The sequence below is a fragment of the Rissa tridactyla genome, chromosome 8 (genome assembly GCF_028500815.1).
Source record: "Rissa tridactyla isolate bRisTri1 chromosome 8, bRisTri1.patW.cur.20221130, whole genome shotgun sequence".
Taxonomy (NCBI): Eukaryota; Metazoa; Chordata; class Aves; order Charadriiformes; family Laridae; genus Rissa; species Rissa tridactyla.
In genome coordinates this window covers 24,918,817-24,944,774 of record NC_071473.1, presented here as the reverse complement: position 1 = coordinate 24,944,774, position 25,958 = coordinate 24,918,817, and the positions used below count along the sequence as shown (strand labels likewise).

General features: G+C 43.4%; 1 protein-coding gene across 2 annotated transcripts in view; it reads right to left on the bottom strand.

Annotated features, from left to right (window-relative positions):
• The window catches only part of TEDC1 (tubulin epsilon and delta complex 1), an 89,354-nt gene that overhangs the window by 31,186 nt on the left and 32,210 nt on the right, over positions 1-25,958 (bottom strand). For both annotated transcript variants that reach the window (XM_054210567.1, XM_054210568.1), the window contains 2 exons: positions 3,635-3,721; positions 112-324 (listed from right to left, as the gene is read on the bottom strand). In XM_054210567.1, the coding sequence (XP_054066542.1) occupies positions 112-324; positions 3,635-3,721 (300 nt within the window). The remainder of the gene's footprint in view (positions 1-111; positions 325-3,634; positions 3,722-25,958) is intronic.

Genomic DNA, 25,958 nt, shown 5'->3' with positions numbered 1-25,958 from the left:
GCAAGGCTGACACAGAGCAGCAACAGGGAGGCTGCGCTAGGATGGGCCGTAGCTGAAAAATATAGGATCTTAAAAGCCACTAATGATCAAGAACGCCACCCAAAGGCTTACCTTCTCACACCACGCAGCCTTTCGGTGGGTTACAAGCTTATGCAGTTGGTCGTGGAGAGTCATTAGATCTCTGGATAACCTGTCGATTTGCCCAGTCAGACCGTCAGCCCAGGGGCAGCATGAGGTTGCCTTTGACAGCCCGCTTTTCTCCACGTGAGCGTCCTGGGACTCGCACATTTTTCCCTCTTCAGCCATATTATCTAGCACAGTTTCCTAAAGGAGAAACAATAAGAGTTACTTTTCAGCAGGAGCTAAAATGGTTTCCCCCTCCACATCTTCCTGGTAATTCATCACTAGGAATTCACTGCTGCCATCTCAGTATACAGTTGCTCCACAATTTCAGAGCTATTTTAAGAGATAACCTCCTCAGTTCACTATAACATATTTCTACGTTAACAGAAAACTTATGCTACTAAACTAGCTTATGTTAGAAAGCGCTGCATACTGTGAGCTGCACTAAAGCATAAAGTAACGTTCACGGGACAGAGATCACCTGTACTGCAGAAGCTCTAGATATGCCCCTTCCCCTCAAACTCCGAGGTTGGATGCACTTTGGCTTATTGTAACAAAGTGATGACTAAGGAGGAGACACATGCTTACACTGTTCAGGACAGCCCCATCTGCTATATGGCACAGTAAGTTGTTACACCCACAGGACCACTTGTGCCCATGTAAAACTCTACAAGTTGAGGAACCCCAAGAGATCCCTGCTCCAGGCTGTTCAGGAGCTCTGTCAGCTCTGCTTGACCGTGGGCACCTAGCTGGTTCCATAATTACTTCTGCAACTGCTTTGGAGCAGCAACTGTTATTTGAAATACTCAAAAAATAACCAAATAATTTCAGAGTTCTTGAAATGCATGTACCTATACACCATAGTGCACAGATCCTGTAGAAAAGGTTTTCAAGCCAGGGTAGCAGAGCACAACTAAAAGGCCCAGCCCTCCTCACTCAAAGCGTATTAAATATTTATTTCCATATTGTTATTAAGAAGAAATAGGAGAGGTCATAATCTCTTTTAAAGACATAATTCGCATTCAAAATTATCTTTAGAAATTGGAGAAGTAATTTGAAAACAGCAAGAGGAAATTCAGCAGTTGAGCTGAACTGAGTTCAGCTGAGGTCTACACATGGGCAAGGAAAAACCAAATGTATAATTACTGGCTCAGCAGCAACACTGCTGGAAGGGAACTCAGAAACCCAGAGGTCACCAATGTCATACTGTCAAAGTCAAGTACCATTTTAGAAAGCACAAACACAAGTCTCCATGATAGATGAGCACTGACTAACACTGACATACAGGTGAGGTACCTGAAGTTAAACACAGACAAATGGGAGGGAAAGTCCCACATGGGAGCAGCAGCAACCATCAGAAGTTTGAATGAATGGTCTACAAGGAGACATTGAGAGAACCAATTTTGTTTAACCTAGAAACGGGGCTGGGAAGGCAGGGACATGCTAACGGCGTTGACTTACATAAAAGATTGCTATAAAGAGGATGGGAATTTTTTTTTTCCCCCACTTTTTCTTCTCTGCAGGTAGGTTAAAAAACTTGGCTTAACTCACAGCAAGGGATTCTTAGGCTCATACAAGGAAAAACTTTGTAAGATAGCTCAGAATGGCAAAAGACACCCTACAAAACCTCCTTTCTCAGCGAGCATCAGCATTGCAAACTGGCACAAGCAGCACTGAGGCCAGCAGCTCATATTGCCCAAAGGTCCATCTCATGACAATGCAGGGATGTTCTGGGCACCGACAGGCTAAGAAACTGCATGGAAATAAACCAAAGCTTTTTGGGGTTTGTTGGTTTTGATTGGTTTGTTTGGTTTTTAATTTGAAATTTATTACATGACAGAACTTTAAAGTGACATTACTGCAGTCACTCCAGTTGCTGTAGTTATAGAAGCATAGAATGGTTCGGGTTGGAAGGGACCTTGAAGATCACTTAGTTCCACCTCCATGCCGTGGGCAGGGACACCTCCCACCAGACCAGGCTGCTCAAAGCCCCATCCAGCCTGGCCTTGAACACCTTCAGGGATGGGGCAGCCACAGCTTCTCTGGGCAACCTAGGCCAGTGCCTCACCACACTCAGTGTAAAGAACTTCTTCCTAATATCTAATCTAAATCTCCCCTCTTTCAGTTTAAAACAGTTCCCCCTCGTCCTATCGCTCCACTCCCCAGTAAAGAGTCCCTCCCCATCTTTCCTGTAGCCCCCGTTTAGGTACTGGAAGGGGCTCTAAGGTCTCCCCGGAGCCTTCTCTTCTCCAGGCTGAACAACCCCAAATGCTCCTGCCCACAGCCCTCAGGAAGACCTGGCAGTAGCTTTGCAAGAATCATCCCATCCATCAGATCAGCAATGCAAAACACATGCTAAGTGGAAAGAGAAAACTACTGTATCCTCAAAGTACATCTGAATCCCATACATCCCACAGCACCCGGGAACAACCACCATCTTCAGCAAAACAAAAGAAAAAGGCAAATTCACCATCCAGCCTGTTGAACAATGTAAAAAGATGTGCTGGTCAGGTTTTTTGCAAGTATTTCTTTAGGGTTTAACTCCAGGAAGCACATTAACACTCGCAATACTCCCCACACTGGTCATCATGTCACAGGCAAAGGTTTTGGTGGATACACTGAAATGCCGTAACACTTGCAGTTACATTTTGCGTATTTGGAGCCAGGCTTCTGATAGTGTTGATGCTTTCCAAACAACCGTAAGATAGTAGACACGTAAAGCAAAAACCATTACAGAAGGAATAGCAATTTTAATGGCTCTGCAATGGAAGTACTCTTCAAGACAGGTGAGGTAATTTTACACTCCTTTGCCTTGCTTTTAATATAGAAGGCAGCATATAGGCAATTAACAGTCAGCTCACTGATTCTCAAAATTTTGTGAAGTCATACAGCTAACGTGGTGCTCTAAAGAATTATTTTCAGCAACTGTGAAAGGGCAAAAGTTGTAGAGAGAATTGAGATGGATGGTACCGTTTACACTCACTTGAGAAATTGTAAGATGCACAAAGAAAGGCTTATTGATTTTCTTATGATCATTCAACACAGTTCAAGGGGAAATCGGCAATTGCAACACACTATTTGTCTGGGAAAAATGAAGTTGTTTTCAATATCAGCTGCTTGCAAATTTAGTTGTTCTCAAGTCTGCAATAAAGCTTAGAGGCCCCTCTTCTGAAAAGCCATTTAATTTTAAGCAATTGTACGACTGCTATGTTTAAAAAACATTAAAGAGATGAAGATCAGACGTTTTCATTTGTGTTAACTATCTGAAATTCTGCCACTCTGCCCTGCAATTCCTCAGCTCAGCTGGGCAAGTCTTACAGAAGAAAATAGAGGGACGAAGGAGAACTAAGAAAACATGCCTTACTTTACCAAAGGTTTTTTCCTTTTTCTCAAGTGCTGTTGAACAGTTGGTTTGCAGCATTTATTTTTGTGGCAAGGGGCCTTTGGAAGTGGCCAGCTATTTGTTAGAGTCAAGAAAGCTGCACCCTTCAAGATCAGTTTGATTCATTACCATCCACTGCCAATAAACTGGTTCCAGTTGCTTCCACTCCAGATAGGCTTCGAGTTGCATGGTTTCAGAGTCCAGAAGCTGTAATAGCTACAGGAAAGGAGACAAAGGAAAGAAAATCAGGTAACATTGGTCACTTGTGGACTAAATGAAATGTGTGTTTGGTCTGAAGTGTCAGTAGTACAGGGGACAACACTGGGTTACTTTACAAGAACATTGTACAACCAGCTGCAGAAATGTGATGTGAAACACCTTTCCCAGCATCAACAATTTATTCCTCACCCCAAATATACAAACACCATCAGCTTTTGAAATGTGAGTTTCCATATTGTTTTGAGGGATCAAAGAGCCGTAATTCTGATATATTAACGCCTAGATACGTGACCATCTTCAAATCTTCTATGCTTCTTGACTACCAAAATAAGCTATGTTTCTCCAAGAGTATTTTTTTCATCTACCCATTCACTCACATTTATCAAGGCTGTAAGATCTAAACACCTTCTTCTCTTCCAGGCCATGTATAGCCTTCTGTCAGCTAAAACTTACACCATTGGTCTTGGACTGGGTCTCCTCAATTCAACAGTAATGACTCCAACTGCGATATGCAGGTACTTTGATTAGTCCAACATATCTCCTTCCCATGCTGCTCCCACACCTGTGCAAAACTCAGAACTCCAGTATCTCCAGTTCTCTCTGCCTCCTCCCCAAAAACCTTTCATCCCTTATTTGCATCACTCAAACTGAGATGATCTCTGATGTTCTGAAATAGCATGGAAGAACTCCCTCTAAAAACGTTATGCATTTTATAAATTGTCTGATCTGCTGCACGAGGAATCCCTCCCTTTACCTGAGAGCACCTGAAGGAGAGATATTATGTTTTAGCTGTACAAATTATACATTTTTCATAAATATATATAACATGCATGTATACACACACATATATGGAGAAAGAGACATTCCAAGACTAAGTATTTATATATCAGTACAACAAAAGTTCTTAGAAAGAATGATAGATGAACAAATTAGGTATAAATCAGAGCTTACCATCTTTAAAAATGTCAGTACTGGCCATATATTTGAAATGAATTATTTTATCAACAGTCTGATGCCAAAGGCAACTTTTTAAGATGACACACAAACAGTATACGGTCTCAAAGACAATGATAAGGACCAGATCAGTACCAGCTAAACCTACTTGATACAGACAACTATCTACTGCTGTCTTTGTTGGCTTTAGTTACTTACTACATAACATATAATTTAAGTAACTGCAAAGCATGAGTTGACTTTGCAATTTTATTCTGCAGATAGAACTTTAAGATCAAGAACTCAAAGAAAGGAACGCACTTTGCGAGAGTAACTGCTGGAAATTATGAGCAGTTTGCTCTAAAACACTGCTGGATCCAAAATACAATTATCACACATTTGTTCGCACAACTGACACTTGGCATTATGCTTAACGACTTTGCTAGTTTCAAGCTCAGCTGGTATATGAAAGGTGGAAGAATGAGTTTCTGTCTCCTTTTTTCTTTTCTCCTTTTTTTTTCATAGGTATATCTATGGCACAAACAGCTTACATTATGTGATCTGATGCTGGCAATAAAACCCAGCCAAAAAGTTGATTAAATATTCAGGCAACAGCTAAGTTACTTGATTTTAAACTAGCTTTATAATACAGTCATGAGCTGTGAGTGATTGCAGTAGAGAACATGTCTTGTGACAGTTAAAGAGGGCTGAAGGTTGGAATGGGGAGCTTTTCAGCTGAAGCGTTCGAAAAAAAAATCTTAGTAAAAACAGTCGTCATCTTTAGTTTTAGTCTCACTAGATCCTGAATGTTAAAAAAAGTCATATGCCACTTGCTTTCACAAGTGCAAGGATATGGTCATGAAACTTCACCAACAGATCATTTACAGGTTCGGAGTTAACTGACCTGAACAACAATCAAAGCTTCCTGAGCTGTCTCCTAAGCTCAAGCCTTTCAGGATCTTTTGCATTTGGGTTTTTTTTGTTGCCTTTTTTATTTTTTTTAAAACTGCTCCATTAGTCATGTAAAACTTGAACAGCTCATTTGAAAACATTCGTCTGATTCACCTACTTATCGCATCCTCACCATTCACTAAGGTATTACCACCCTCAGAAATATCAGGCCAGCAACTGCGTGCTAGATCATTTCAGCCGTAAATGAGTAATGGGATGACTACGCCGCTCATCCTAGGAGGACAGTTTTCAACCTAGCTGCCGTGACAGCGTTAGGCTGGCTAGAAGAGCCAACATTTGCGTTTCTGCCCCGAGGGACTGAAGGCACTGGTCCTGGATGCCAATATCCTCTGCCATCCCTTACATGGGTCTTGAAAGACTCTGGTGTTATCGCAGCAGGGAGAATAAAGCAAAACGCAATAAAAACTAATGTACTACAAATATCATAGAATGGTTCAAGTTAGAAAGAACCTTAAAGACCATCTAGTTCCAACCTCCCTCCAACCTGTCCTCCTAGGGACACCTCCCACCAGACCAGGCTGCTCAAAGCCCCATCCAGCCTGGCCTTGAACACCTCCAGGGATGGGGCAGCCACAGCTTCTCTGGGCAACCTCTTCCAGTGCCTCACCACCCTCACAGGAAAGAATTTCTTCCTAATATCCAATCTAAATCTCCCCTCCTTCAGTTTGAAACTGTTGCCCCTTGTCTTAGCACTCTACTCCCTGATAAAGAGTCCCTCCCCATCTTTCCTGTAGCCCCCTTTAGGGACTGGAAGGGCCTCTAAGGTCTCCCCAGAGCCTTCTCCAGGCTGAACACCCCCAACTCTCTCAGCCTGTCCTCACAGCAGAGGGGCTCCAGCCCTCTGATCACTTCGTGGCCTCCTCTGGACCCGTTCCAACAGGTCCATGTCCTTCTTGTGCTGAGGACTCCAGAGCTGGACGCAGTACTGCAGGTGGGATCTCACCAGAGCGGAGTAGAGGGGGAGAATCACCTCCCTCAACCTGCTGGCCATGCTTCTTTTGATGAAGCCCAGGATACCTTAGCAAAAACCATAAAAACAAATAAATGTTCAAGGCAGGGACAGGACAACAGACTGTATGTCTGCACGCCATGAATTTGGTCACAAGGAGAGTCTCCACATGACCCAGAGGTGACAGCTTTTCATCCAGACATACCTGCACTTAGCAAATGAACAGCTGTCTATATCAGCCAGCTTCTTTCCCTCAACCGCATCCTCTACTCAAGCTTCTCACGAGCATTTATTGTTCTTTAACTAAACTTTGCATTTCGTCATGAAGAGATCAAGGGCACGTGTTTTCTTGGGTCGCTCATCACAGTCATGCCACGGCTGGTATTTCAGCTCTATTTGCAATTGTGGAAACCAAAGCCCAAATTGTGCCTCTGCATTTTCCCCAAACACAGTACCTTTTCTTATTTAGTACCAACAACAGTTCACACAGATGCCTTTATATGTGAGAAGCAGTTCCACTTCTGCTGCTACACAAATCTCTCAAGATGTAAGACAAACTCACAAGCTACAACTAAAGCTGTCCTTGACCTAAGGACCCAGATGCTGACATGCCTCCTAATGAAATTTAAAGACTAACATCCGCAGAAAAGCACTAATTTTGTCTCATGAACGTGAAGTGGCAAGTCAAAAATGAGCCTCATATGGATATCAAAGTGATGCTTAGGGATAACATATGAAAATTGTCTTCCTCTCCACATAAAATTAAGACAATGAAATCCATTTCCTTCATTCTTCTGGAGGAAGTTATTGTTCTAAAATACTTACACTGAGAGAAAAAAGTAATGACAAATTCAAATTGCTCATCTCTGTGGAGAAGTAATTCCATAATGAATGCTGAGAGCAAACACTTTGCAGTAACAACTTCTCTAAACCATTGTAAAGAAACCTTCACTGGTGCAAACGCCTTGCAAGCAACAGCTTTGCTATACAGGCTAAACTGTGTTTAACTGAGCTGTCTCAGAGCAGGCTGCCAGGAAACCTCAGAGTGGTGCAGAAGAACACGAACTCTGTAAAGAATCATAGAATCATATAAAATCATAGAATGGTTTGGGTTAGAAGGGACTTTAAGGATTATCTAGCTCCAATGCTCTGCCCTGCGCAGGGACACCTCCCACCAGACCAGGCTGCTCAAAGCCCCATCCAGCCTGGCCTTGAACACCTCCAGGGATGGGGCAGCCACAGCTTCTCTGGGCAACCTCTTCCACCGCCTCACCACCCTCACAGGAGAGAACTTATTCCTAATATCTAATCTAAATCTCCCCTCTTTCAGTTTGAAACCGTTACCCCTCGTCCTATTGCTCCATTCCCTGATCCAGAGTCCCTCCCCATCTTTCCTGCAGGCCCCCTTTAGGGACTAGAAGGGGCTCTAAGGTCTCCGCAGAGCCTTCTCTTCTCCAGGCTGAACAACCCTCTGACAGGCGGCTGTGACCTCCAAAGCCAAACACCCTGCATCCAATGCGGGTCATGGAACTCAGGAAACTTGGGGAAACTGCACAAGTCCTAGGTGACAACATCTTCTAGGTGGCTTTGGATACTCAACAAGAGGCTAAAGTTGAGTCCTCTTTGGTATCCACAAATCTAACTCACACCAAAATCATTATTTAAACATATTTGTAATTACTTTTTCTGTTGAGATATTAATCTTTTTCATATTATTTACTAGCATATTGCTAAATTCATTGATGCTTGCAGACTCTTACAAAAATCAATATTTAATAATTTGCAGCATAATGCATCCTTTTCACAGGCTGAGTTCCAGAGAGCTCCCCGCAACAAGTATTTAATCTCTGATGCCCACAGATCATAATTCAACTACCATATCAGTGCAAAAGTATTTTTAATCAAAAATTACTCTGCCTAAATATTCAGAAAATTATCCTATTGTTAGACACACAAAAAAAGGCCTTTCAGCAATAAATTATGTTTCTTGGCTCAGAGGCAAAATACTGCTGATTCATCACGTATTCATGTGTGACTGTAGATAGAAAACTTGCCTTGGACTCCAGATCACTGCCAACCTCACTCCAAATGCCAATATCTCAGGTGCGACTCAAGGTTTGAGACAGGGTTGGCTTCGTATGAAAGCTTATACGGGGAAAGTATCAAGAGACTATTTCATACTTTGATTCATTTAATAAAAAAGGCTTTATTCAACTTCAATTTTGGTAATCTGGATACTACTGCTCAATATCTAAGAAGCGCAGGAGAGAAGCAAAGCAGAGAAGTTCCTTCCAAAAAATGCAAAGAAAGGGATGAATACACATGAAAAGCTTACACAATTTACATTACCAGTAGTAAACCATAACTGGGATTAAGGCTTCAGAGACTAACCAAGCACCAGGTGAAATAAACAATTTACAGCACAGCATCTCTGCTATCAAGTCAAAACTCCCTTACCAAAAAAAATAAGCAAACCTTGAAAATGAGAGCCTCTCGGCAGGCAGGCTGTTAGCTGGATGACATTTGGTTTTAAATGGCACATACTGCCCAAATTGCACATTAGCAGGGCTAAGTTTTGAGACACCAACCCCCCCCTCAAAAAAAAAAAAAAAAAAACGAGAAAATGTTGCTATCATAAACATCCAAGGCTGGGACAAAAAACACCACTGTAGGTGGATGCGCTCAGCGCTCCAAGATTCAGTTCCACATTGTGATCCCTTCAGAAGCAAAGCTGGTTTAAGACATTCCCAAATATCCCTTGAAGGCTGAAGCAAAAATAAATAGGCCTGAAAACTAGAAAGTCACGCTGGAGTAGTGCGATGTACAAGCAGCCGAAGAGCAAAAACCAACAGACCAATAAGCAGCCTCTAGCCACCAGGCAAATAAAGATCTGCTCAAGTCATTCCTCTGCCTGTGAAATATCGCTGAGGGTTGTGATAGAGCAGGAGAAACGCTGCAGCCCAACCATCACAAGGCAGGTGGATCAGAAAGGCTCCTGGATGACGGAAGTGGTTGAGAACTTCTCCCACTACCAGCCATGGCCACCACAGGGACCTTGACCAAAACGCTAGCAGGGACAGGGAAAGGCCCTCTGTGGCTCCAGAAGCAGGTATTTCTATGTCTGCTAAGCGTCATCTCTTTTGGAATTGTAACGGTATTTTTTTGTGGTGCGGACTGTAAGGGAAAACAGGACTTGGATCTTTTGCAGAAGGTAAAATACATACAATACAAAACACAGCAGCTTTGGGTGGAGAAGTGTAATTCTAGATGTGCACAAAACCTCCAACACCTGTAATAAAATACGTGACTTTTCCACTCACCAACACCAGTTTTATACCACCACAGCTCAAACTTCAGTTCGGCTATCTCAGGTTTACATTGCGGAGAGCAGGGAATCAAACCACTAGTTAAAAACTTAAGTGACAAAGATCATCCTTATAAAATGTAATTGCTATTTATGGAGGGATTTAGAAAACAGCTGTTTAAAATGACACTGAAAGAAAATGGAATTCAAAGCAAACAAAGTGAGGCATTTGGCACATAAGAATCGTACTGCAGCTTTCCCATTGATAGGCAATGAACAGAGATGTACTAACAGTGACATTCATTCGCAGAGGAACAGGTCAGTGAACAGACCACTTCTTCCCCCCCCCGGTGGAAATAACACATATTAAAACAGGAAAAAAGATCAGGAAAAAGAAGACTGAAGGGTGAGTTTTATACTTTAACAGCCAAGGTCAAGATGTATGAGAATGGAAAAGGTACATATTTTCTTCCACAAAGGTACCACTAAATTTGGGTGCCTAACTTGGCATACCTGAAGAGCCAAATTTTTGGGCAGTACGCTTAGTCCTCAGTCAAAGCGCATCCAGTAGGTACCAAAAAAATCACAATTTACTTTAGAGAAATCTCAGCCAGAGGATTTCAAAGGAAAGCACCAAATTGTATGACGGTACTGCCTGACAGCTGTTCATATTTTGTACTGCCAACCAGAACCCCCGCGTAGCTGATGTCGAAAAAGATCATTATGCATCTGCTTTTATTCATACTGTTTCTGTACACAGAACAAAGCATTATCCACACTCAAGTTTTTTCATCCCGCCCCTCCCCCCCCGCCCCATATACTTTCCTATTTTACTGTATTTTTACCAGGACAAAAAAACACACATAGAAATCAACAGAAACAAGCAATTTCTACTTCGCTTTTTAAACTCATCGGAATTGAGAATTGATGCCACGCTTCTGAACAGTACCAATATCCTGGTTTCTGTATGTTTCCACACCATGAAGAAGTGCCAGTCACAGGAGGAGCATCTCCTTTCCTCTGGGTGTGTTGTGACTACTGACTTCAGCAGGGAACAAACCCTTTAGGTTTTACCCTCCCCCCTTTATTATCCCATCCATCCTTGCCACCAGCTTATTATATCCACCTACTGTATCCTTCCTTGACATCCTTATCCTGCATTTGGCAGTGAATAGACAAAAACACTATCCTTATCCAAAGCTAAAGAAATGCTTCTTTCTAAAAAAAAATAAATAAAAATCATCCTGTAATGCAAACACCTACTAAGCCAAGAGGCTGCCTTTTTTCCTTCCCTTGAGCTTCAGTACTTTCTCTTCAAAACAAAGGACTATGTAGCACAAGTGATCTCTTAAACTCTTTTCCGTATAGGTTCATCTGTTCTCAACTGAGCAGACCACAGGCTGCCAGTCCCAAAGGCCATGTAAGGTTCCCACGCCTCCTCTTCCCTCTCTGTCTGCTCCCGGCGAGAACCGGGGCTCGGAGGCACAAGGGAGGTGCCTTCCTCGCACAGACCTTCCCATGGGTGCCTGCTAGCTCCCTGTCATCTTCTTTCCCTACTGACCTGTGAGGACCAGGTGGTCCTTAACCTAGGACTGACATCCAGGGCTTCCCCAGCTCTGCTTCAAGGGACAGCTCATCCAGGACGGAGCTACCTGGCTTCACCTGCGCTCCCAGGGCACCAAGAGGTGTACATCATGACTAGGACTGGCTTCTACAGCATCCACAGCAACAGAATCACAGACTGGCCGGGGTTGGAAGGGACCTCTGGAGATCATCCAGTCCAAGCCCCTGCCAGAGCAGGGTCACCCAGAGCAGGTGGCACAGGAACACGTCCAGGCGGGTTTGGAATGTCTCCAGAGGCAGAGACTCCACCACCTCTCTGGGCAGCCTGTGCCAGGGCTCTGCCACCCTCAAAGGAAAGAAGTTCCTCCTCACGTTGAGATGGAACTTCCTATGGTCAAGTTTGTGCCCGTTACCCCTTGTCCTGTCCCTGGGCACCACTGAGAAGAGCCTGGCCCCATCCCCCTGACACCCACCCTTTATGTATTGATAAGCATTGATAAGATCCCCCCTCAGCCGTCTTTTTTCCAGACTGAAGAGACCCAAATCCCTCAGCCTTTCTTCATGAGAGAGGTTTTCCAGTCCCTTCATCATCTTGGTAGCCCTTTGCTGTCCCCTCTCCAGCAGTTCCCTGTCCTTCTTGAACCAGGGAGCCCAGAACTGGACACAGTACTCCAAATGTGGCCTCACCAGGGCAGAGTAGAGGGGGAGGATGACCTCCCTCGACCTGCTGGCCACACTCTTCTTGGTGCACCCCAGGATGCCATTGGCCTTCTTGGCCACGAGGGCACATTGCTGGCTCATGGTCATCCTGTTGTCCACCAGGACTCCCAAGTCTCTTTCAGCTGAGCTGCTCTCCAGCAGGTCAGCCCCCAACCTGTACTGGTGCAGGGGGTTATTCCTCCCCAGGTGCAGCACCCTACACTTGCCCTTATTGAATTTCATAAGGTTCCTCTTTGCCCAACTCTCTAGCCTGTCCAGGTCTCTCTGTACGGTGAAACCCAACCTCTAAGCACTAATAAATACTAATGTTAAATAAAATGTACCTCTCACCGAAAGACAGAAGAAGAAACATAAAGAAGAGGGGCTTTCACCATCGGAGACTCAACAGCACACAGATGTATCACAGATGTTCATGTTAGTTTAAGAACGTCGATATGCGGATTAGTCTACGCTTGCCAACTTGAGATGAATACGGTTTCTCCCAGCCTAGCTCTTCTTTGACAAGCCATCATAGCCTATCACGCATGCAGATATTTTCATACATTTTAAATTATGCACTATTGACTAGAGAAACTACTAATTTAAAGTCTGCTACAGTCTCCCTGATGTCAATTCACTTCTCTTGCTAGTCTCTTAACACAGTCCTTTAAATTAAGCGACAAACACACTTAAAAAGAACCACAAATCCAAAACCACTTGCAAAGCATGAGTAACAGCTTATTTTATAACTCTATTTTCTCGGCTACTTAAGAAAACCAAGAATACCTGCCAGTAGAGCTGAGTTAACATTATGGGCCAATTGCACACGAAGTTTAATTTTGCAAGGCTATAAAAAAACCCTCTAGCAGTGTCCTCCCAATCTGAGCTGCGTTCTCACCTCTAAACAACAGATTTCAGTTCAGTTCAGTTTTCCACCAACAGTTTAGTTGTGACCAAAACCATTGCAATATATGAATTTAACTGGCATTTGCTTCTTTAACTAGCATGAGGCTAGAGAACACAGTGGTCCTGTTGTGCTTGGCTTTCCGGATGGGTCTTTTTGATGCATCGGTGGATGCAGGACAATGGAGGTCCCAGCGAAGGATCACAAGATCATCACAGCTCCGGGGCACTTCAGGATCAGCCTTCATCACTAGCCGTATTTTGGCACAAGAGTGACAAGCCTGAAGTCCCTTTTCTGTTAGAAGCTGATAACTGATTTCTCCTTTGGATGAAAACAACAACAAAGATGCTCTGCCCTCTCTAGTGGCTACTGTGAGCTTCACGGCACAATTCAAGAGACGAGATACGAGTTTTAAAGCTCCTCACCTTAACGTTTCTTTCCTGAGATTTAATTTGTTCCTTCAGGGCCCAATACCCCAGTTAAGATCCACCAGGCTGGACCAATGAGACCCTTTCAGATTCCATCACCAAAGAAGGGCAGCAAGTAAGCGACTCTCACTCTGAAGCCTCCTACCAAGGAAGGTTAAGAGGCAGCATGACCAGGGTATTTTGGAGACAAGACACACCTCCCACACCAGCCTCAACTGCCCCAGCTGATAAATGGGAATTTCATCGTTCAGCTTACAGACATGATGCTGGTACAACCTTTTCCGTAGCACTGTATGGGACCACAGGGCTCCCTGTGCTGGCCCAAAGCATCACCTGAGCTGGGGCAGTTTGCTCCCACCCCGGGGACATTTAGCACTTCCACCAAAAAAAATTATCCAATGCCAACAGATGACAAAACACCTCAGCCTTGTCTCTCCAACTTATTAATTCCAGCTGCATTGTCTCAGGTGGAATTACATTATAGTATGTCACTGTCATTGTCACTGTCACAGCATTCAAATTATGTTAAGTACGGCATAAAACAAGCAAAAGCACAAAAGCAGCAGTGAAACTCAGTATCATCCTATCAGCTTTTCTGTCACTGGCAATCACAACCAAGTGTTCATAGCAGTCAAGCCACACAGCGCAGTTCCTGCTTCAGTGCAGTATGTATCTACTGTGGTTCAGAGATACCTTCCTTTCTTATGGCGTAGGAGACTAAGATATTGCTGCTACACAGTCCAACAATTTATGGAGCCCGTGATAAACCACTGCATCATTTTTCAAGGACCAAGAACTCTACATGCTTGGTCAATAAAATGTACTAAGTAATAACTCATCCCAAAAAAGTGGTGATGGCAACTCCAGAACTGCAGCTCTATTAACTCCTTTTTTTTTTGTATGGATAAGTTTAGCTGAAGGCAATATTAGTGACAAATTGCAGCCTGGGGAAATTTTCAGATCAAGGTAATAATGCCATGAGGTAGAATGATTTGCTTTAGTGTTGCCATATAATGCTGCCAGTTCTTCCAATGGGACACTAATTGCAGCCAGAGGCCACCTTGCTTGAAAAATATCTGAAGAAATATTTTAGCACTAAAACTGTCTGCAGTAATCAAGAAATAAAGCATCCTTCCCAAGAAGGGGCACTGGGAAGGTGAAATCGGGTACAGAGTTCAACAACTAAATGATTCACGGCTGGGTGACAAGTCAGTGCTTGTCAGCTGAAGAAGCTAGTCTCACATCAACGTTGTCATCTGCGGAGCAGAACCACGTAGGTGGGAAGGGACCTCTGGAGGTCCATAATCCAATCTCCTGCTGAAAGCAAGGTGCTCAGGGCTCTCTCCAGCATCAACAACAGACATCACCCTTTCTCCAGGATCTGGTTCCAGAGTTTGACCATCCTCATGGCCATTTTTTCCCCTTATATCTGGACAGGATTGCTCACATTCCAACTGGTGTCTGTTACCCCTTCTCCTGTCCCAGCGCACCTTTGAGAAGATCCTGGTCCGTGGCTCCAGCCGTGGCCACCTCCTTACTGGACTTGCTCCTGTTTGCTACTGCCATTGTGCTGGTGAGCCCAAACTGGACACCTTGCACTCAGTCTCGCAAGCGCCGGGCAGAGGGAGAAGATCCCTTCCTTGGCCCTGCCGGCTGCATTCCTGCTAAAACAGCCCGGGATGGAGTCAGCCTTTGCTGCCTGGGCACACTACTGGCTCCTAGGCAACTTTTTATCCACTTAGACCCCCAGGGGTTAGTTGGTTTTTTTTTGGAAAGCTGCTTATTAAGCAGTCAGCTCCCAGTCTGTACCATTGCAAGGGGTTATTCAGGCCTTTGCACTAGCTTTTACTGAGCTTCCTAAGGCTCCCTCTCAGCTCATTTCTCCAGCCCATCTCGGTCCCCCTGAATGGCAGCGCTGCCCTCCAGTGTATTATTATTCCCTACTATTCCCAATTTGGCATTGTCCGCACACTTGCTGGTGGTGTGCTCCATCCCATCATTCATGCCACGAATAAGATGTTACGCAGTACTGGCCCAAAAGCTGATCCCAGAGGGACGCCACTAACAACCAGACACCATTTTGAGTTCAGTGGCCCAAATAATTTTCCAATCACATTATCACTCCCTTACCCAGCCTTCCCTTAACTAACTTAGCTATAAGGATATAAGGACTTTCCACTAATGATACATAAACACAAGCACATTCTCTGTCCCTATCCACCTTTCTGAAAGCTCTTTAATTACATGTCTTTGCCTCCTTCTGGGATGGGATGCTCCAAGACTGCTTTGAAAGGGAACCACTGGCAGGATCTGAGGGGACTGCGGAGGTGGAAAGTGCTTGTCCTGGAGCAGGCGGAACTGAACCAGACAGTAACAGCAGGCATCAGATGAGCAGAAAACCATCTGACGCCACAGACAGTTGCAGGGAAGGAGAAACAGAGGAGACTGTTTTGATCATATTCATTCTTTGAGATTTAAAGCAGTTTAGCTCCTGCAGAGGCTTCTTTCTTTCTACAGCATGAGGAAGAGTCACTCTATACATTTCTAGCCTCTCCAACCTCCCTAAATTAACTCTCCCACGGGTACCCATTCATCCCTTCTCCTGTCATCAACCCCAAACTTCCACCCCGACTTCCAGCTGCTTCTTAGCTCTGGATAGTCCTCGTCCATTTTCCAGACAGGATCTGGAAGCCGAGCCCCACTGCATCTGGAGGGGGGTAAAACGAGGACGAACAGAGAAGTTAGGAGAGGAATTCCTCACCCAAGACAACTGGTCCGCTGTCTGCCCCAACAGGAGACCACACAAAGCATCCAAAGGCAAGTCATTTAATTTTTTTTCAAAGTCTTCCCTTCTAAAATTGACTCGAATCTGCCTTAGAAACACCAATGTACGTTATCTTGCACAATTTGCTTGCTCTTGCTTCTGCAGTGCACAGATGGACAGAGCCTTTCACTTCCCTAAGAAGGATCAGGAACTCAGCTACAAGTAGACACTGTCTAAAAGCAGCTTTGAAGCCATTTGACCTCTGTAATTCTTCCTGATTTTACACGGATGACAAGGGTTCAGGCATCTGCTCTGCCTCATTTTTGCAAATGAGTAGCTGATCCACTCTTTCCAACAGGTTTCAGTAACTACTGTAGCAAACCACGTTTTATGTGATGAATGTCAGCAAAAGAACTGAAAACCCAATTGCCTACAGTGTTTCGGAAGGAAAAATGACATGGCAGCCTACCTCCTCCTTCTGTAGAGGGAATCATTAAAAAAAGGAAGGAATAAAATTCTTCGTTCCTGACACGCAGCACAGGGTGGGCAGCACACGCTGTCACTGACAGTTTCTTTGCTTTCTTCGTGCTTATTCTTCCCTTGTGATGAAATGTGAAAAGGAAAAATGATATCTGAATCACTGAGAGGTTTTTTTATTTCATTTTTAAATTGTTTTCTCAGTAGCCACTCTCCTACTCGACAGGAAATACATAACAACAACCAAATCACCCCATTTGTAAGACAGTATCCACTGCTGCTCCAGTAATTGTAAGGAGGGGTTCCCATGTACATAGCCAGAAGAAACCAAATACAACAGCTTTTTCCAATTTCAATAACCTTCAATGTACCAAGCTTCAAACCAACAGAGCCTTCTCCTGGAAAAAACAGCAGTAGTAAGTATTTTGGATTTTCAAGGTGATCTAGGCAGTCCCGCTAGGAGGACCAAAACGCTTTAATATACTGTACTGAACATCCTGACGCACAAGGAAAATGTGGGTTTCCCCGTACAGCTCATCCTCCCCGCAGACTCTGAGCCTCTACCCATCGCAGTGTAGCAGATTCCACTGTGCACAGCACCACAGCAGGCACTCTGCTCCTGACGTGACCACCAAAAGACTAAACTAGGCATCTAGAAAGGAAAAAAAAAATTTAAAAAAAAAAAAAGTCTTTCAAACAACATAACCCATGGGCATTTAAAGCCAGTTTTCGCACCGTTGTTCAGCTTATATATCAATATCAGGACACCAAAGGGAAATGAGTAGTGTAGGACAGGGCAGGACTCTCGGACAGGGTCAGAAAGCCAGCTCAGACGAGGCAAGTGTCCCTGCCGCGCTTCTCATCCTGCTCATCATACACCAGCACAGAGGCTATATTTCGTTTGAGCCTGCAGGTGACCTTCATATTAAATGCATCCGCGGAGCCTCCATTCTTTCTTCTTTGAACAACCACCATCAAAAAACCAAGTACTCTGGAACACTCAGCTCCCTCAAGCTTCCTCGTGTGAGCCTCCAGGCCTGCTGCACTTAGGTGCTGGAGCCCCATATATAATTCAATATGTTACCAGATCTGCTCTGCAGTGTTAGTATGTCAGCTCCCGTGTTAGTTCTCACCAGTCTGACTACCGTGCATGTAAAATGTCTAAAGTAACTGCGGCTGGAACAACATAGAACATTAAGTAATTTAACAGGGGGGAAAAAAAAAAAGCATTGGCTCTGCCTGGCAGCGTTGTCCAGAGCACATGGCAGTAAGTATGTTTTACACTTTTAATGCACAATCTAGTACGATAACTGCTAAGGTTTGGAAACTTGAAGCATTCAAAGTTAAAAAGTGACAAATTCAAGTTGCCTAAACAACACGAATTTCACCATCCCATGTGTATAAGGTCTAGAATTATGTGACCAAAATATTTTCCTTCATAATTTGCCTCACCAAAGGCACAGAATGGCTGCTGCTCAATCCACAAGCTATTCCTTTTCCTTCTAAATTGCATATTATTCTGACTATTCTTCAGAGGGAAGCCATGGACTTATTTGCTATACATCATTCAAATCCCATTCTGAAGACAGAATTTTTATCTTCCGCATAAACAAGTTATCTTTCCTAATGACCCATGTGAGATGAGATGATAGTATTATTGTCGCTTTACAATTGGGAAATGAAAGCAGAGAGATGAAAGTTAAATGCTTCCATTTCTTTTGGATGCCTTAACTGAGACTTCTGAGACCGGATTTCCAGAGAATTTAAAAATTAGTGTACAGCACTTCACCGATACATCTACCCAACGCGACTCAACAACTTGCAGAGATGCTTTGGGTAGTTTTCATTGAGTTAGTTCCTGAGCCAACGTAGCCACAGCATGCTGCCTCGGCTGCTCAGCTCTAGTGGAAGAAACCAGGCAGCTGGCCCAGGTTGCATCAACACACACCACCATACTGACTCCAGGATCCAGCCCAATGCTTCAGCAGAGCCACGTGCTGCAAGGACCTACTACACCACCTGGGGTTAAATCTGACATTACTAGATGATGCTACCTGCGCTGCTGAAACTCTTGAGGGGCTCCAAGCAGAGGTCACACCAAGTTCAGTAGCAGCTTGGAACACTCGATATTTCATAGAATCATATAAAATCATAGAATGGTTTGGGGTTAGAAGGGACCTTGAAGATCACCCAGTTCCAACCCCCCTGCCCTGGGCAGGGACACCTCCCACCAGACCAGGCTGCTCAAAGCCCCATCCAGCCTGGCCTTGAACACCTCCAGGGATGGGGCAGCCACAGCTTCTCTGGGCAACCTCTTCCAGTGCCTCACCACCCTCACAGGAAAGAATTTCTTCCTAATATGCAATCTAAATCTCCCCTCTTTCAGTTTGAAACCGTTAACCCTTGTCCTATCATTACATTCCCTGATAAAGAGTCCCTCCCCATCTCTCCTATAGGCCCCCATTAGGTACTGGAAGGCTGCCATAATGTCTCCCCGGAACCTTCTCTTTTCCAGGCTGAACACCCCCAACTCTCTCAGCCTGTCCTCACAGCAGAGGGGCGCCAGCCCTCAGAGCATCTTCGTGGCCCCACAAATCAGATCCCTGAGCATCAAATTAGATGCACAAAAAATGGGAAACACCCCACGAGCAGCTCACCATGGAAAGTCTAGTTTAAGTACCTTGCCACGGGGAACTTGAAAACTCAAAGGCAGAGTAGTATTGCAGTTCTCCAGAACTAAGCTCCACTGCCTGGGCTATTAAGGTTTCCTTCCTCTTCTGACAGGTCTCCCATTCTTGCTGCTACTTCTTCACCTTCATCAACCACTTTCTCCACCACAGCTCTGACTCAGAAACACGGCACTCGGCACTCTGAGCGATACAATAGTTCTAGGATAAAATATCCTAATAAACATACTTAAAGTAATACTACTAATATTACACTGCATCACCTTACTCCAATTTAGACTATTAATTTCTGTGTTTTTTTAAAACGATACTTTTGAAGATTCCTCCTACAGCAGCAGAGATACCCATCGCTTATCTGCAGGATCAGACCTTTGGGTCAGACTAACTCTCCTCTCTAGTCTTGACCTTTCTGTCTATATTCACCCCCTCCTGCTGCAGCCTCTCTTCAGTGCCTCGCTCAGTCTCTTTTCCCCCAGATAATCTGAATTCTTTCACATCATCAGAGCCACCTTGCCTCCCTGCTGCCCTCACGCGAGCCCCTTGTCCAGGGGTCGCTTTCAGCTCCTGACTTCACTGAACGTGAGCCAAAGCCAAGAGGCTCTTCACTGTCCATCCTACCCCTTACCTCTGCCTGTCCAGAGTCCTGCTCCTGCTCCCAGCCTGCAGCTCCTAACACAGTCAGTCCATGTTCCCCGTGTTCTTCAATGAATACTGTTAGAATGGTTTAGTAAAAGCAAGTTAAAGACAGGAAGACAGGAAAACCTGAATACTTTAAAAGGGCATAGCATTTGCTATTTTTATTCAAAGCGCTGTGGCGAGTGTAATTATGCAAATTTGAAAAAACTTGTCATAATTGACCTTTTCAAAACATGTGTGTCCATGGGTCTAACATACAATTCATTGGTGAATCCTGAAATTTATTAAAGGTCAGAAGTTCTACAACTTCTTCTCATTTCATCATTAAAGAACTTATTTAAGAGGCGCCCAGCAGCAATCATTAATGAAAAACAAACTTGCTTAAAAACAGGTAAAAATTTTGATGCATTGGGTTAGAAAAACCTGTACCTTTAAAAAGTTCTGTAAAAGGAAAAAAAAAAAAAACACCCAAATTGTTCTTGCTACAGAATCTACCAGCTTACTTGTTGTTCTGAAAGTGCAACAATGCCAGAATCCAAAGATTCTGGTCATTTGAAGCCTTGTAAGCAGATTTAGTAAATGGTTCAGGAGTCACTACTGTTTCAAACTAAGTTTATTGTGGCAGTGCATAGAGTAAGTCTCAAATCTCATTGTGTCTAGATCCTTTGGGGCTGGGCTGGCTCTTCTACCCTACTGCTCTCCAAGAACTGTCTCACAGACCTTTGTATGCCTTTGGAAAAGGCCGTTCTCCACCTTTCCAATCTCATTCTTAGCAACACAATCTCTCCCCACCCTGAAAATCAGTTTGGGCTCCAATCTTTCTATGAAGAGCTCACACAGAGCCTGGCAAAACACCTAGTAAAATGAAACTTCATGAAGATTTCTGTGGAGTCAAGACTGACCAAGGAGAGATTTCAGACAGAACACGCACAGGAAAAAAAAAACCAAAACAAAACCCCCACATTTTCACAAATACTTACAAGAGCAGTTACTCTTGAACTTTATGCGGTATTTTTTATGCAGGGTCCACTTGAGAATTTTCAAGTATTTTTTCTTTCAAGAAACTGAAACACAATGACAAATAGGTAAAGCTGTCCTTAATTAGAACAGTAGTTATAACATGAAATACTGATCCTGTTCCATGGTAGAAGTGACAGAACTATGGCTTTTACCAAGGGAATGAAGCAATGAACATAAAAAAGCTGAGGACCAGATCAAACAGAATTGGTTACCAGAGCATCAGAGGATGATGAGGATCAGAGGATGTCAGATGAAAATGAATCTACAACAGTTTATACCAATAAAGGCAGCTTGTCCTTCAAGCTCAAGGTCATTTTTTTCAGAAAAAGAACAAATCTTTTTTTGTGCAATTTGCACGCACTACAAGCTTTTGCTTCCTGAATTCATCTTTCCACACAGCAGCATCACGGACTATAGTACGAATGGGATTTTTTTTCCATTGGTACCTACACTCTGAGAAATGTATTAGTTCAACTGTTTCTTGTACAACAGATGGAAGGACATCATAAAATATCAGATGGTCCCCTAGCAGGCTCTTTGAAATTCAAATAAGGCTACATATCCTTCGCCCCTGCCACACAAGACCATAACAGGGCTGATTACAGAAATGCTACATACTAGCACAGGTCTGTGTCAAATCAGTAATGTGACACAGCGTCAAGCTTAACAGCAGGGTTTTAACTGTTTATTTTCATTTAGCTCCTGCCTGCAGCATCTGTCACCACCAGGAACACTCCATGAAGTCCCAAACAACCAGCACAAGGACATCAAATATAGCCTGGTACTCAGCAGCTGGAATTATCCTGCCATAGTTATTCCATTTTCATCCAAGATAGTCAGCAATTTAGGATGCATTTCTGGAGATAATGCAGTACCAAAGCAATTATTCAGTAACCTGCTGAATAACTTATATTAGATAACAGACTTCACTTTTGCTGCTCTGCCTTCACATACATTTCAGGAGGTGGTGCTGTCACTGGGATGGAAATGGACCAAAAACTCTCACAAGGTGTTTGTGCACTGAATATACTGGTTGGTCTTACCGTTTAATATGCCTATGCGTATAAAATACTTCAGCAGATCAGGATGACTTTATGCAAGAAATGCACAAGCCCACATGTGCATGCACATGACGCAAACTGAAGACTCAACTTTCATGCAAAGTAACTAGTAAATGCATGTTCAGCATTTTTTGAAAATTCAAAGCCCATCAGTTTCTAATGCTCCCAATTTGAATGTACTTGTTTGGAAAAGAACAGCAGCTCTTTAGTGTTTTGCATCAATTCAAACCATGGGCTATTACTCATAGAGAATAAACCTGTTGTGTCATCCATCTGTAACAGCCATCTGGGACAGATGTTTTAAACGGAAACTGCCACGAGATTTAGGGTCCACAATCAACTTATCTTACAACTTGATCATTTATCCCTGAATGCCCCAATAAGAAATTACGGAGTCCCATCTGACCGAAGGAAGCAATACACATACTGCACATTGGCTTCCTTCCCCGATCGATGAATAGTCCAGGAAGCAGATCAATGCTACGCCCATACCATCCTATTCCATCCCACCCAATCCCTGCTGCTTGGAGAGCTAAAGCTCACCTGAATTTTTTCTGGGCATGGAATTGACCACACATAATGCACGCAAAGTCAGACTGACTATTTGTTTGCTCTTATTTACTTGCTACCAAGGAACTTAGTTCCTTAAGCCAAAGAAATTCGCTTTAAAATGTGTTAATGATCAGCAGGTATAAATATTTTTCATAAAATTCCAAAACAAAATTATTAGGTATTCATGCCCAAGTTCTATGAATTTCTCTGCATGTCCATCTGGCAGACAGCTGCATTAGCTATTTGCTGTCACATGCGGTAAATTGATCTACCAGCATTTAAAGGTGTCATCTTTACTCATTACGGTTTCAATGATTGCTCCAGCACTGCCAGTGTTGTACCAACGACCTGAGTTCTGACTACAGCTTTTCATCTCTGCTAATCACAAAACCAGCAAGATTAATTCCACTTATAAAGCAGTATAAGAAGAGACAGAAGATACTGAAGGACTAGGCTGCTTTGCTTCAGAGTTCATTGATCTCTATACGGTAACAATTCGAGGAGAACGTTAATTTAATGACTCTGAAGTGCAACATACATTTTTCAGATCGAGGTAAAACATCAGAACTGGTGACACTGCAACGCAGAATTAAGGTAAATGGGTTTCATAGACAAGAATGGGATTATATTATGCTCACAGTGATGAAAAACTACCCAATTGCTCCCACATCACGACCACTGTCCTCAGTCACAGAATCACAGAATTGTAGGCGGTGGAAGGGACCTTCAGAGATGATCTAGTCCAACCCCCTGCCAGAGCAGGGTCACCTACAGCAGGCTGGACAGTGGCAAGAGGGATGTGCCTGCCCCCTCACAAGATAGACCATACTGCCCTGAAGAGTTTGGGGCAGATGTTTGTTACCCTTAGCAACATCTGCATGCTCTCCCCAGTCCATTTCTAAACTATTTTAGCTGCAGTGCCAGAGACCAGAACACCATTTCTGCCCAGAGGTATTTCGGGCTGGCAAATAACAGCAGCCCCCCGGTGTCACTGAGGGACTGTTTAAAAGCAAGCAGTACTGACACAGCTTGGAAAACATACCAAAACACAAGACATTCAAGATGCACTAGACTATGTTCTAGCACACTCTAAGTGATACACACAAGAGGTTTTCAAGAAAAGACACAATGAACATCTACGCTCCTAGCAATACACAGGCTGTTGCGTGCTGCTATGCTTTAATTGTCCCCAATTTGCACGCTTTAGCACAACCTGGCAGGCAAAGGAGTCCATAACCACCACGAGTGACCGAGGCGCTTCTGCTGAGAAAATGACCACGAGCATATTTCTCAGGCAACACTCTTCCAGCCGGGGAATGCTCAAGACGACATGACAGCATCTTGGGAAAGAAAGGACGTACCTTTAGAGGGCGAGAGCTAACATGAACAAGCACATGTGCTTCAACTGGAAATTGAACACCAGCTGAAATAACATCACCTCCCATTCACTGACACCCCCCCGGGCGGCAGAGGAACTAAGCACGGTGGTGATCTGCAACTCCCAGCCGCACACATACATAACCACAGCCAAGGCAGACCGTGGGAAAATCTGGAATTTTGATCATGCCTCACTAGAGAAAAACATAATTAAAACTATTACACTTGGAAAACGTCCAGCTCTATGAATCTGACAAAGACATTTATGACAATAAAAGAATAATAATGTCCAGTAAAATCCCTGTACATAAAAGCACTAAAAGAGGTTTATAGTCAGAAATCCAAGAGAAGAACATTTTAAACAAGTTAATGTGAAACTTCTGTAGGAAGGGAATAGCATGATTTTTTCCATTTTTTAAACTGATGTTTAAATTCACAGCTATCTGTATCCCATCACACTTCTGTCAGACTAAACATGTCTTGTTTTATTACAGGTCAGAGCAACTTATCTCTTGGGATATTTTTGATGAAAATGAACTCTAGGCTTTAGAAAAAACAGCCCAATGTCCTTTCTGCGATAGCTAATTTTTGACACTTCGATCCACTTTGCATTTCTACCCTTTGAAGGATGCCTAATATGAGAAGGAATTCATAACACCATCCACCAAGAGGGGTGCATTACAGTAAGACATATTGATGTGCTTGCTCTTTTTATTGATCCATGCAGCAGGTTGTTATTTGAGGTAACATTAAGAGAAATGTCACATTACTTAAAGAGAAAAAACTATTTCACAGTTTTGGGAAAAAAACATTTGGCAAAATGCTGCCATCTGCACCAATATTTGAAAACCAAGCTATTCAAATATGCATAATTTACTTAATCTTATCAAGATATTTGAAAATTAGAGGGGTTTTACTACATTTTCCAAAGAAACATCACTTTGCATACAGAATATGATATCCATCTAGAAAACTGACACTTGAAACAGCCTTGCCTTTTCAAGTCCATACCACCTCATTATACCAGGTTCTTCATACATACGGAGCGTATGACTTCTGGAAGTTGCTTTTGGAAAATAAGGATGAAGGGAGACAAAAACTACAAAGATGGCTCAAATGATGACAATAAGAATTTTAAATCTCTCGAAAATATGTATACTAAAGAGTTGTGATGATTTCCTGAAATTTTTCCTGTTTATTTTGGAATCGGGCACAAGAGAGCGGCTTAGAGGAACCCCTTTTCTTGAAGAGTTTCAGGAGGTTAAGAATTTCAAAGCTGATTATGCTGACAAACAATTCCAATTTTGGAGCAGTCCAAGCAGCACGTGACATAAGAAAATAACTTTCTTATGCACTGGAGCCTGTTTGGGATTGCACCTGTTAGAGCCCAGAAACTGGAGACGGAGACCACGGCCACCCACAGTTTATTTGAAGAAAACATCTTCTGCCACCCTGCCTGTGTCAGTGATCACCCTTGTTTTGGAGGGGTGTCCCTTGTTTCATCTATTTGCTGTTTAAGCCTGGAAAAGGTGGAATGAAGCCTCCGCAGATTTTAACTAAGCAACATAGCTGCCCACTAAGCCTTCTTTACTATAGCACTTTACCTAACCACAATGTTTAAAATACAAAAAGATTCTTTCAATTTTATCCTGAGCCTCCGCTGAACAGCACACCCGAACCAGACAGCGCTCAAGAAAGAAAACTCCTGGAATGATTCATTAATAGCACAGTCAAATCCAAATAGACTATGGTAGAGTATCATTAGACTTTACTGTAACAGATCAGTGACATATTCAGGGTAAGGCTTTGGAAAAAGATAGTTGGAAAGTCTTTCTACACCCCTGGAAGTTTCTAGTACCAGCCCAGCAGACCTTTCTGGACATTTGCTAAGCTCTGGAAGACTATAAA